The sequence below is a fragment of the Paramisgurnus dabryanus genome, chromosome 5 (genome assembly GCF_030506205.2).
Source record: "Paramisgurnus dabryanus chromosome 5, PD_genome_1.1, whole genome shotgun sequence".
In the NCBI taxonomy this organism is placed as follows: Eukaryota; Metazoa; Chordata; class Actinopteri; order Cypriniformes; family Cobitidae; genus Paramisgurnus; species Paramisgurnus dabryanus.
This window is the reverse complement of record NC_133341.1, coordinates 35,597,085-35,609,825: the sequence shown is the minus strand read 5'-3', so window position 1 is coordinate 35,609,825 and position 12,741 is coordinate 35,597,085. Positions and strand designations below refer to the sequence as shown.

The following is a 12,741-nucleotide window of genomic DNA, read 5'->3' as shown; positions in this document are numbered from 1 at the left end:
AAAGTCTGGCTGAGGATAAAATAACAGCCAGTTTTTTTATAATATTGTTTAAAGAGATCCAGTCAGATATATGATCTCCGTAGAAGGCACATGAATTTGGGGATTATAGAATTAAAGTATTCAAAGCACATTTTCTTTATTTTTACCCACTTTAATGTTGTATAAAATGTATTTTAATGTCTTTTTTAGCAAAATTTTGTCATAGGGCGTTGCACCAAAAGATCACTCTTATTAGTCTAAAAATCAAATCTTAAAATGGTTGATCTTTCTTTTTTTCTTTTTTTTTTTTGAAGATTTTCCAGCACAAAGTCATTCCTACAGCATTTCTTTTTGTAGATTGTATTTACTGTATTTCAGAAATTGTTTTAAAATACAAAGAAGTTGTTGGCTGTTGAAAGGTTCATCAAATAGAATCAGATTTAAGCACATCCACACGGTTCATTGAGGGCAACCACTAAAACTCAATCTCCCAGAAACCTTTGCTGAAGTGAGCCTGAGGCAATTTCTGTTTAGTACTGACCAGAGTTTGCTTTCCACGTATACGGAGACCAAGAATGCATGTCCGTGTGAATGAATAATATTATGCGTGACTTTGTCAGTGTCCTTGTATCAAGTGAAATTTAATTTACTTGCCTTTTTTTAGTTAGCTCTGTGTAACAATCCTTCAAACCTTTTAACTATTCATGTGTTCTTCGTGTATGTTGCATAAACAGATTAGATGCTGTATGTATAGTAATATATTGGGAACTAAGAAAGACTTGTTCTCTTGGAGCTTGCATTTTCACTCTTATTTTCCATATTAAATTTTTTTGCTGTAACATGGGTCCCAGCGTGTTTTTATGTTGAACTGTTGTATTTCAATAACTTAATGCAGGATTGCAAATTGTGAATAACATGACTGGTACTGTATGTTTTTTTCATTTAAATCAGCATGGTTTTATTTATTTTTTCAATTACCATGCATGCATACTAGCATGGTATAAGGTATAGTACACATACACTACAAAAGTTTGGGTCCTTTGGGTTGCCATGTAAATAGCATTGTAAACAAATGTGGTAATCATTCAGTGCCATAATATATCAAATTATTATGGTATCTAATACCTGGTACATAGAAATTCTGATGGTAATTATGGGAATTGTATTGGTTTTAATGGAAAATATAATGGTTTCTTTGGATCTTTACTGGTAATGTGTTGGGTTCTGTTGGTGGGGTTATCTGTTGGATTGGAATACACCATTTAATACGGGAATAAGACCTAAAACACATAAGAAATTGTAATTTTTTCAAAAATATTTGTAAGGAATAGTTAAAATTCCGTCTTCATTTTTTCACTCTCGTGTTGTTACAAACCCGTATACATTTCTTTGTTCTGATAGACAGGAATGAAGATATTTTTAGATATATTTGTAACCAAACCGTTCGTGAGCCATACTAGGAAAAAATAATACTATGGAAGTGAATGGGGGTCTTGAATTATTTGGTTGCAAACATTTTTCAAAATATCTTCCTTCGTGTTTATCAGGACAAATACATTTATACAGGTTTGTAACAACATGAGAGTGAGAAAATGATGACAGAATTTTCATTTTTGGGTGAACGATCCCTTTAAGAGTATTACTTATTGATACCCAACACGCACACAAAGTTGACATGCACATATATAAACATTAATAACAAAAAACATACTTATATACGTTTATATAAACATTAATACGCTTAATAACTTTATAACAAATTTATTTTAAGAGGATTAATAAAAGTTCATCTCGCGCGCCACTGCAGATGCAGATTCCAGCAGCAGCGTCACGTGATCATTCGGGAAGGGAAGCTAGGAAAATGACTGCAGGCGTCCAGTCACACACTAAAGCGACTTAATCATCGACATTTGCTCAAAATAACGTTTTAAAACGCTTTAATCTTTCTCTTTATGACTTTCTCCGTTTTTATAACACGGCCTTTAAAGTTTTACCTGGTAACCGGAACTGAATTTGATGGTTTTATGTCAAGCAAACCGCTCGCGCTCTGAAGCTGGAGGATAACAAAGACTGTATTGTAAGTCATATTTACTTTATTTAAGTATGTTGTGATTATAATTCGTGCTTTGTTTGGTTTTTGACTGTTAATAAGTTAAATAGTGACAGACTGGCTTTAAAAAACTTTCTTTACTATTTAAATGGTGTTTGTGTGCTGCAGATGCGTGTATGGGTGCAGTACTGTTTTTGTTTTTTTAATAGAAACTATGTTAAAATGTCATGGACATGTGTTTTTTGCACACTTACTGGTATTACAGTTAATTTACTGATTTGATAGCTAACACGTTATTGTCATTACTTTACCATAGTATAGTGTAAGATTGTTTACATAGCTATTCAAGGTTCTTCCCAGAATACTAAGTATGTTGGGGAATTTAGGTTGGGACATTGCGATGTCAAAGTCTACCTGAATTCACCCTACTAAAACGTAACTGTATAATTACTAAAGTATACTGTATTTACTATAGAGTAAAGTTCAAAACCCTATATTAAGCAATGCAAAAATACACAAGAATGTGTTATTTTCAAATGTCTGTGTATACAAACAACAACTTTTGAACTTGACACAATACATTTTATTTTTAAGCAACATACAACATGTATGCCAGGTAAAAAATAAAACCTTTAAAGGTGCCAAAGAATGCATTAGAAGAATTGTTATCTGATATTATCTACATAAAATGTATGTGGCTTTATTAAATCTGACTTTTTCCATGTTTAAGTGCTATAATTTAGGTATGTGAGTAAAATTTTCAACATGGTCAAATGCTAAAAGTAGTTGTTCAGATAGAAAGAGCTTGAAAAATCCTTTAACATGACACCAAGACTATGTCTATGGGTTCAAGAATAACAAAATACTGGCCATTTGAAACTCGAAAGTCATCACTTTTCTGTCCAATTGTTTTTCTTTTTGCGGGTGGTAAAACTCCCATGAGTGTCTTTCAAATTAATTGAAATTTTGTTTGCTTGTAGATTAGCAATTAAACTAAATGTCTATTAAAATATCAAGAATGTTTTTACTCCGCACATAGCCTGAGGAAATCTGAATTTGTGTCGAGTGGAACCAAACTGACAGCGGAGATAGTCGCGTACCTATATAATTGGGTCCCCAGTGCTTCAATTATCCCAGAAAATGTGAAAAAGATCAAATACAGGAACTTAGTTTTGGTAAACCATTCTCTGCAAGCATGTGAAAAAATAGGTCATTGAAATTTGGCTCCCCTTGTGATGTCAAAAGGGGATCTTATTATAATAATACCACCCCTTAATCTGCACTAGTATCCAACCTTTAGTCCAGAGAAAAAGAGAGCGAGAGAGAGTGAGAATTAATTGACAGCATATTTGATTTGCAATTTCAACAAACCACCATCATTGTGATCAATGTTTGCATTTCATCAGTCCATTTGCATTTTAAAGGACACACCCAAAGCGACACCTTTTTGCTTGCACCTACAAAGTGTCAATTTTAACATGCTATAATAAATAATCTATAGACGGTTTCATCGGACGCACGTGATACACGTCTGGATCCGAACTTTACTTCCGGTTTCGTTTTTTAAATGGTCTGACTAGTTGCTAAACTGATATCTTGAACAAATACCTCCTCGAAAATAACAAATATTTTGGTTTCCTATATAATCTATGTGTTGTTTTTTTGCTTGTTATATTAATAAACTACGTTTAAAGAACTTTGTTGTTATTCTTAGCGGAGCTTACCGGAAGTTACGTGAGGACCGCGACAGCTGCTTGTTTATGTTGTTACTGCTGAAACGGTCTATATGGTATTTTGAGCTAAAACTTCACATATTATGTACTATGGGGACAACAACAATTTATTTTACATTTTAAAAAAGTTTTGTGAAATGTTCCCTTTAAGGGCAAAAATTATCCAGAAACATTTGTACATGTCCATTTAAATTACAACCCCTCACAATGAAATGGTCTATTATTACCTTATTTGAAAGGTCATGAATAATAATGTTGAGCTCTGCTCTGCTCTGTCAGTAGGTAGTCAGTCACTCAGTAGCTGGTAGCAAAAAATATATTTTTGTAATATAATAAATATAAACATCAAATCAATTGCGTGACTTAATGATTTAATTAATTTTGAGCTCATACATTGGAAACGGTATCACAGAAAGTTTTAGTGGTTTTAAAACCTTGACTCTTTAAAACCTTGAAACCAGTAACTAGCCCATGCAGTATCTAGGAATTTTACTACGAAATATGAAACCAAATTATCGCATAGATTCATGTTGTCAAACTGGTTGTCAAACTTAGTGAAACATTACATGCGTGTTTACTGTTTGTGTGTAGCTTTGAGTGGAAATAAATGACGTCATACATCATCTAAAATAACATTGGAGGTAAGTTAATAGTTTTGCAGAAGTGGTTTGTTCTGGGAAAAGTTGTAGCATCATTTACTTGCGGATGGTGTTATGTTTTATGATTTAGGTGTCCAAATACTTTTTAAAGGCCACTATTTATACAGTATAGCCTAATTTTAATATTGAGCTCGAGATGTAGCTTTATTGTTGTCAATCAACACACTTTACCAAAAACTTAACCACTGTTTATAGACAACCAAAAGACTTGTCACATGGTTTTAACGTTACAGCTGATTCATGTAAAGTTTAGTCACACTTCACAGAAATATTAATGGGACTTTTTAGGAATGAAAAAAGATCTGTTTTTAAGTTCAAGTGAGTAAAGTGGAATAATCCAGTGTGTATATGAGCTCTCAGTCATTGACTTCTGATCTTTGTGTGTCTGTGTTTCAGTGCCAGAATGGATCTACATGTTACACTGTTTTGATTGATGTTCGAAACAAGCCTTGGATGAAGGGTTCACAGACCAGCTTTGAAAGAACGGTGGGTGTAAAATTCAAGTATTTAAAGGAATATTTCACTTTCTTAAAAATTAAATCCTGATAGTTTACTTACCCCTCTGTCACCCAAAGTGTTGATGTCTTTCTTTGTTCAGTCAAGAAGGAAAACATTCCATTTGAGGAAAACATTCCAGGATTTTTCTCAATTTAATAGACTGTATTGGAGAGTGTACAATTTCAATGCAGTTTAAAATTGCAGTTTCAACGCAGCTTCAAATGGCTCTAAACAATGCCAAACGAGACATAAGGGTCTTATCTTATCGATTGTCGTTTTTCGGCAAGAAAAAAGTTAACTTTTAAACCACAACTTCTCATCTTGCACCAGCCGTGTGACGCGCCACCGTGTACGCGTACAGTACACAAGCACTATTTTACGTACGTAACGCTGGCGTAAAAATTGACCATACTTTGGCCTTTAGTTTAGGGCACCTGTGGCACAAACCTTACATTTTTTAAAGACCTTTTGATGTATTAATATTGTATTTGCCTTTACTAATTTTCATAATAACATTGTGGTCTTTCTTTTTGTAAGAGCGGTACAGTATTGTTTAAAATAATAGCAGTACAATGTGACTAACCAGAATAATCAAGGTTTTTAGTATATATTTTTTTATTGCTACGTGGCAAACAAGTAACCAGTAGGTTCAGTAGATTCTCAAAAAAACAAATGAGACCCAGCATTCATGATATGAGCATTCACGCCAGCGTTAAAAAAAGTTGCCAGCCAGCTGTAGCATTTTTTATGATGTTCACAAAAGTTTTATGTCTTGAGACATGAGAGTGAGAAAACTATGACAGAATTTTTATTTTTGGGTGAACTATCCCTTTAATTGACGAATTATCTCGTCATTGGCGGGGAAAGTGTTTTAACATGAAAGCGTCTCTATGGCAAAAGTAAACATTTTTAATTATGAAATGCAATTTTGAGTAACATTGGGTGGTGGTCTAAAACATTTGTTAAGCACTGTATATAGTTATGTTTTTGCTGCAATTTCCGCTTAAAATAGTGTTTTGCTTTTTCACATTCAATTGGACCATAATTTTACCTGAAAGCTACATTCAACGATAAGTGATTCAGTAAAATGAACACAATTTTTCTCAGTAAATATATTTTTAAAGGTGCTATTGACATGACATTTTCACCAGATGTTGGTAACAACATGTGCAATCAAGTTAATTGAAGTAATTTGTTTAAGTAGATCCAACTTTTTCTTTTTACAGTGTGTGTGTAATAATGCTAAATGACACAGGGAAAAGTATTGAACACGCTTACATTTATTGGTAATGACTAGGGCTGCAACTAACAATTATTTTTATAATCAATTCATCGGACGGTTATTTTCTGATTGATTGATTAATACTTATTTTAAATAAGAAGAAGGTGATTTATTTTTAGATTCACCAGTATGACAATACATAATCAGCAATATGATCTCAAGTTGTGAGATAAGACCACACAATAAATCTAATGACAGTGAAACCTAATAGCATTCAAGTCATTGTGATATTCACAATTGACACCTTGCCTAATAATTACTAAATATCAACTTTGATGTTTTTATCACTGGGGATAATTTTTTTATTTTAAATGTCTGATGTGCAGAACCCGTTATAATTATTTTCTTATATTCTAATGATTTAGTAAATACTTCATTATACTTCAAAAGTATCAGTCTGTCTGCTATATTGTAAACTCATTTAGCAAACTTTGGTTTAAAAACAGGTCTCCTCGCCTCTATGAAGCTCAACGAGAGAAGTGTGGCACATTATGCCACGTGCAATTCTCCTCCGGACAAAACAGGCTTCCTCTATAAAAAAGGGGAACGGAACACTGCTTACCACCGACGCTGGTTTGTCCTTAAGGGCAACATGCTCTTCTACTTCGACGAGAAGGAAAGCCGAGAGCCTATCGGGGTCATCGTCCTGGAAGGCTGTACGGTGGAGCTCTGCGAGTCCGAATCGGAAGAGTTCGCCTTCGCCATTAAATTCGAGTGCACCAAGGCGAAGGTGTACAAGATGTCCGCAGAAAGCCAGGCCGCTATGGAGTCGTGGGTCAAGGCTCTGTCACGGGCTAGTTTTGACTACATGCGCCTGGTGGTGAAAGAGTTAGAGAGGCAGCTTGAAGAGGTACAAGAAGAAGCGAGATCTTTGCAGGCGAAGAACAAGCTGAAGAAACAAAGCCTCCGAACGGCTGCTCCATCCATACAGAATGCCTCCGGCATGGGGTCAGAAGAAGAGGGGCTTTTTTTTTTAGGGAGTTCCACTAGGGAGAACGGGGTGACTTGGAATAAGCCCACAAGCATGGCTAATGGTATCAGCAAGGGTTGCGCCTGGGAGGAGGACAACTATGGGAAGGGTGATGGACTCAGACCACCTCCGGTACCTCCACGGAGAAAAACCAATGGCGGGTTACTGGAGAGCCCTGTTTCACCCGACACAGAGTGCTTCTCCAAACTGCATGACTGGTACGGTAAAGAGGTGGCTGAACTTAGGATTGAGTGGCTTCAGAGCCAAAAAACCTCTGCCTTAAATGCCTAAAATGGTTGATTGAATTGAGGGAAACGTCTGTGAGAGGTTCGACCCGAAATATCTCTCTGCACAGATGAAGGTGTGTTTACAGTGTTTGGTGCAATTTTTAGTTTTAGCAAATGAGAGCAGATGCACAGATAGAGGCCAAATGTATATAAATATGAGATGAATCAGAATGTTAATCACTTGTTTCTTGTAATAGGTGGACATTGTTTTTTAGACATTTTAATCAAGACCAAAAATCTTTCAGAAAAATGTTTTTACTGAATGCCTAAAAAACTAAAAAATTTTGACTTATACGATACTATAATCCAGGTCTTCTATAAGCCATTTAATTACATTGACTGAACAAAAACAGAAACTTTTCTTTTATTCGCTTGACTGACACTATTATAAAAAGAGAAGTCTGGATATTCTGCTATATTTCTCCTTTTTTGTTCTACAGAAAAATGACATGAGGCAGAAAAACGAATGTTCATTTTTAAGTGTTCCTATAAAACATGGCATTTAAGACACAAACATTGTGATGTATTAATGTTGTATTTGTCTTTTCTTCTTATTTCTGTTTTCTTATTTTTATAAAAACATTGGGGTTTTTCTTTTTTGTAACAGCGGTACGACATCCATGTTTTCGTTGTTAAAAACAAAATGAATGTTATAATGAAGGTGCCAAAGCAGGTCTATGGCAAATGTAAACATTTTTAATTACAAAATGCAATTTTGAGTAAAAGCACAAAAAGTTGCACTGTATAGTGTGCATTGCAAGAATAATAGTTTTTTTTTGTTTGTTTGTTTTTTGAAAGCCATTGTGAATTAAACTTGCCAATTCATATATGTTGAAAACAAGTATTTTAATCTTAAAGTAATAATATCTCAGACAATGGATCTTATAAGCCAGCTAACACATTTTTTGTTTAAATGTATCTTAATGCCGGGGTTTTCAAACTGGGGACTCACGGGTCCCCCAGAAGGCTCTAAGGGCTCCCCGGGAAATTTCATGGGAAAAGGACAAAGCAAAATTTGTTTAAATGTTTTATATACACAATATGGATATATGAAGATATTTTTTAGGAAAGGTGTCCCTCGCTAAAGGTTGATCGTATGTGGGGGTCCCTTCAATCATAAAATTTGAAAACCCCTGCCTTAATGTTCCAATAAGCATGTATATGCTTTAACTTTGCTTTATAATACTGACCAAGTTTATATATCATTCTGTGACCAACACATACACTAATACATTATAAATCATATAGGCAGCTTTCTTGTTTATTTATGGCTTTTGTATATGTTCCTGTATGCTGTTTTAATGGTACAAATTAACATGTATTAAGTGCAATCCTGCGGTCTTAATTTGGGAGACAATAAATGGTTCCTTCGCTGTGCCTTCAGACAATATAAAACATTGTGTTTGACTAAACAGTAATAAAGTTCTCTCTGTTGTTATTAATGGCTGATTATTTTGTGACAACATCCAACTCTGAGTATTTGGCCAAATTAGAAATTGGAATTACATGGGAAATAATGTATAATTTGTATTTAAAGAAATCAAAGTGTCATTTTTTCAAACCAGTCCAATAAAAATATATCATGTGTGAACTTGATTCTGCCACAAGATGTCTCCTCATTACTAAAGATTATTGTAGTCTTTCTTTCCTTTCTTGTCATTGACTTTGTCATTAATAGATTACAAATGGTTTTATTCAACGAAAGCCGATTCCATAAATTAAGCAAAAGTTTAATTTGTTTAAAGAAAAAATGCTTGTATATGGATCTGTAAAATGATTTATTAACATATTTTAAGTTAATAAATAATTAAGTTAAACATATTAAACATTACATTACTATATATTTTACACACTTTATTACAAATTTGAACATTTAAAAATGTCATTCATACAATAACTAACGTTTTGTAGATACACATCACACATTTGAAGGCGGAAACTGCATTGGCTAAAGAAACCGGCAACGTGAAGCCAGTCCTTGACCACAAAATAAGGTGCTAAACTCGGGACGATTTTAAAATAAAAGTCTAAAAGCTACGTTCGAAAAGTTGATCTGACATGTCTTTAGTTATAATTTGAAACTTTTTGTTTACGTCTATTTATTGTTTATTGTTTAAATAGTGTAGACATACTATGTAGTAGAAAACGTGAAGTATTGACAGCAGTGTGACGTAATTTTAAACTAATACGTCATATGTATTTAGAGAGAAAGGGGAATTGTTGATTTTTAATAGTTATCATTAAAATATTACTATCATGTAGTTGGATAAATCAAGTACATTAAACGTACATTAAACAACTTACAAATAATGTTGTATCTGTAAGGCACAAAAGTGCTTAGAAAAATATCTCAAAGTGTACAAAAATGCAGAATAAAAAGTAAACAAATAGAAGTACATCAATATTTTACCTAGTAGCCTACAGCATATAATAATTAACTAGTTTTTCATTTTCTTCTTTAAGACGTATCTGTAAAAAAACGAATGTATTTTTTATTTTATCACAATTATCATTCACTATACAGTTATCATTCATGGTGCACGAAAGATTTCTTCAAAACATCTAAATGAGGTACAAAATGTACCCAAAACTGCAAGAATGCCGGCACGAAGGAGGACTTTTATTTTTTCCGGAAGCTTGATGCCCCTCGCCACATCAAGGTTTTTTGTCGCTTGTTGTCGCCGCGTCCACATGGAAAGTTTGTTTTCTCTTTTTTTCCGCGCTCACGGCTCTTTCCTGAAAGTTTACGCAGGGCTGTTGTTGCACGCTTCCAAGATGACAGAGAAAGTAACGGACATCTGGGCTCGCAGGCAAGTCATGATATAACTTATTACAACTCTTTCCTGCAAACTTTAAAGATGTTTAATAGGGTTCGGCGTAAAACTAACTGTAAGTGAAACATAATCCCAACTCTCTTGGCCCAGAAGTTTCTTGTTCTGTGCAGATAACGGAGAACGTGCTTGTTCGACTCGTATGAGGGGGTCTCCCAAATGTGACACCGCAGATACTTATGAAAGATTTTCTTGACTCATATGGTTCATGATGAAGTTATGTGCCGCCGTTTCCCCCCCGAAAAGTTATTTAACAGTTACCAATGAACTTGTCGTTCGCGCGCGACACGCAGAAGAAAGTTTAAAGGGATCGGACAGTTTCAGTTCAGTGCGTCCCTGGCTCGGTCCGAAAGATACGTGAATTACGTACAGATTCTGAGAATTTGCGTCATTTCGAACTGGCACGTGTTGTAATAATTAAATAAATAGCAAAGAAAATTAAACCGCGGATGCATTCATACACGCTTTCTCACGGGACCCAAAAAAAGGAAGATTACGTAAAATGCTTTGTTGCGTAACAAATTCTTATTGCTATTATTAGTGTTTTAATAGCATTGTTATTGTGTAATAATTATAAATAGTTATTGCCATTAATTTTTTTTATTTTTTGCGAAAACTGGTTTGGTCTGTTGAACGTGCATAGAAATGAGCTAATGCCAGATGTGCTTTCATCATCCAGAGTCTGGATGCAGCGACCGAAAGCGCGCTTGTGATGAAGCTGTTGGGTGCTGCAATAAAATCTGTGTATTTTGGTTGTGTGTGTGTGTGACGGTCCAGGACTTTATGAACTGCCTGTGTAATTTATGTTGTTAAAATCCATTTGATGTGGTTTTGTCCACACATATTAAGTGTTCTTGAAATGAATGGCAATCAATGAAGTTTCACTCAGTGGCGTCACTTGGTAGGACATTTCTAAGAGGCCATGCACTATTGGGGCCCCCAAAGAAGGTAGATGGCCCAATCTCGTATTTATCATAGGTCCCAAAATTGCTAGTGGTGCCCCTGGTTTCACTAATATGCCCAGTTGTTAGTTAGTCTTTCTGAAAGCATTGCACAAAGAGTATCTCGATAGTTATAGTGTTGATTAATCTCATCAGTCACATTTCATTTATTCATGTTGCAGACACTTTAATGCAAAGTGACTTGCATGTAGGGCTGCACGATATTGGGAAAACATGCGGTATTCTATAATGCTGTTGAATGTTGCAATATTTCATTTTTAGCTATTAAAAAAAATTAATTTTTTTATATATATATATATATATATAATATCATACTGTTACAAACAGGTAATGAGTATTCTTGTGATGTATTTAAATCTAAATCAGGCTACAATTTTTTTAGGCACAAGTTCGTAGCTGTCGTTATCCTCACTCCTGCCATATTTATTTTCCGCTCTTTGCTTTGAGCCGCTAGGTTCACCTTTGCGCCTGCGGTCTAGCCAAAAGTAGAACCGTATAAGACCTACTTGGCGGAAATTTTGCCTCTTCTGATTGGTCTAATTTGGACAATCTAAGCATGCAACATACAAATTATAGACAAATAAAATAAATGTCAGTTATCGCAATTCTCTGCGATATGGATATCAGATATACTGTTATCACGGTAACAGTAATTTCCCGGTATATTATGCAGCCCTACTTGCATGCATCCACATATACATTTGTAGCAGTATGTGTTCCCTGGGATCGAACCCATGACCTTTGCATTACTTCCTTACTGCAGTACCAATATATTTTTAATATATGGTTGGTGTAATTAAAGTCCAAAATTAAATTTGTCCTCCCTAAGGAATGTAATAAGTAGAGGTCGACCGATAGTGGATTTTACCGATACCAATAACTAAGTTGGTCCCTACTTGCCGATAACCGATTATTCGACTGATAGTTTTTGAAACGGATACTGGATAAAAAACAAACATAACACTGAAGTAAATACTTTTGTGAAATACTCACACTGGTAAAATGGAAATTACATTAGGGATGCACCGATAGGATTTTTTTGGGCCGATACCGATACCGATTTAAACAGACAACTTCTGGCCGATACCGATGCCGATACCGATATTAGACACTTGTATACAATAATATACAGTTGGTCTATTTGCTAGTTTATTTCTGCATCAAATTATTTTTACTGAACATGGATTGGATCTAATTAACATTCAACTGACCAACATAATAAGAGAGACACAAATTAAGCTAAAACAAATATAATAAGACAGCATGACAACCTTCAAAGGTGGTTTTTGCTGTTCAGCATTTATTTTATTAACAACATTAACTCGTTTTTTTACATATAATGGATTTCTTTATGCAGTATAATTAATAGGCCGATACCGATTGTTTTCCTCGTGCTATTGCCGATATGCCGATGGTTTCAAATTCATCAAAAATCGGCCGATAAATATCGGCGGCCGATACATCGGTGCATCACTAAATTACATAAATGT

General features: G+C 34.6%; 2 protein-coding genes across 2 annotated transcripts in view; both read left to right on the top strand.

The window, feature by feature from the left end:
• Positions 1-1,812: 1,812 nt before the first annotated feature.
• On the top strand, positions 1,813-8,226 carry pheta1 (PH domain containing endocytic trafficking adaptor 1). The gene is made up of 3 exons (XM_065250955.1): positions 1,813-2,056; positions 4,818-4,907; positions 6,648-8,226. The coding sequence occupies exon 3, from the start codon at positions 6,662-6,664 to the stop codon at positions 7,460-7,462; it is 801 nt and encodes a 266-aa protein (XP_065107027.1). The 5' UTR covers positions 1,813-2,056; positions 4,818-4,907; positions 6,648-6,661; the 3' UTR covers positions 7,463-8,226.
• Positions 8,227-10,118: 1,892 nt separating this feature from the next.
• Positions 10,119-12,741, top strand: part of sh2b3 (SH2B adaptor protein 3) — a 45,003-nt gene continuing 42,380 nt past the window's right edge. The window contains exon 1 of the mRNA XM_065250956.2: positions 10,119-10,268. The gene's annotated coding sequence lies outside the window, so the exon portion shown is untranslated. The remainder of the gene's footprint in view (positions 10,269-12,741) is intronic.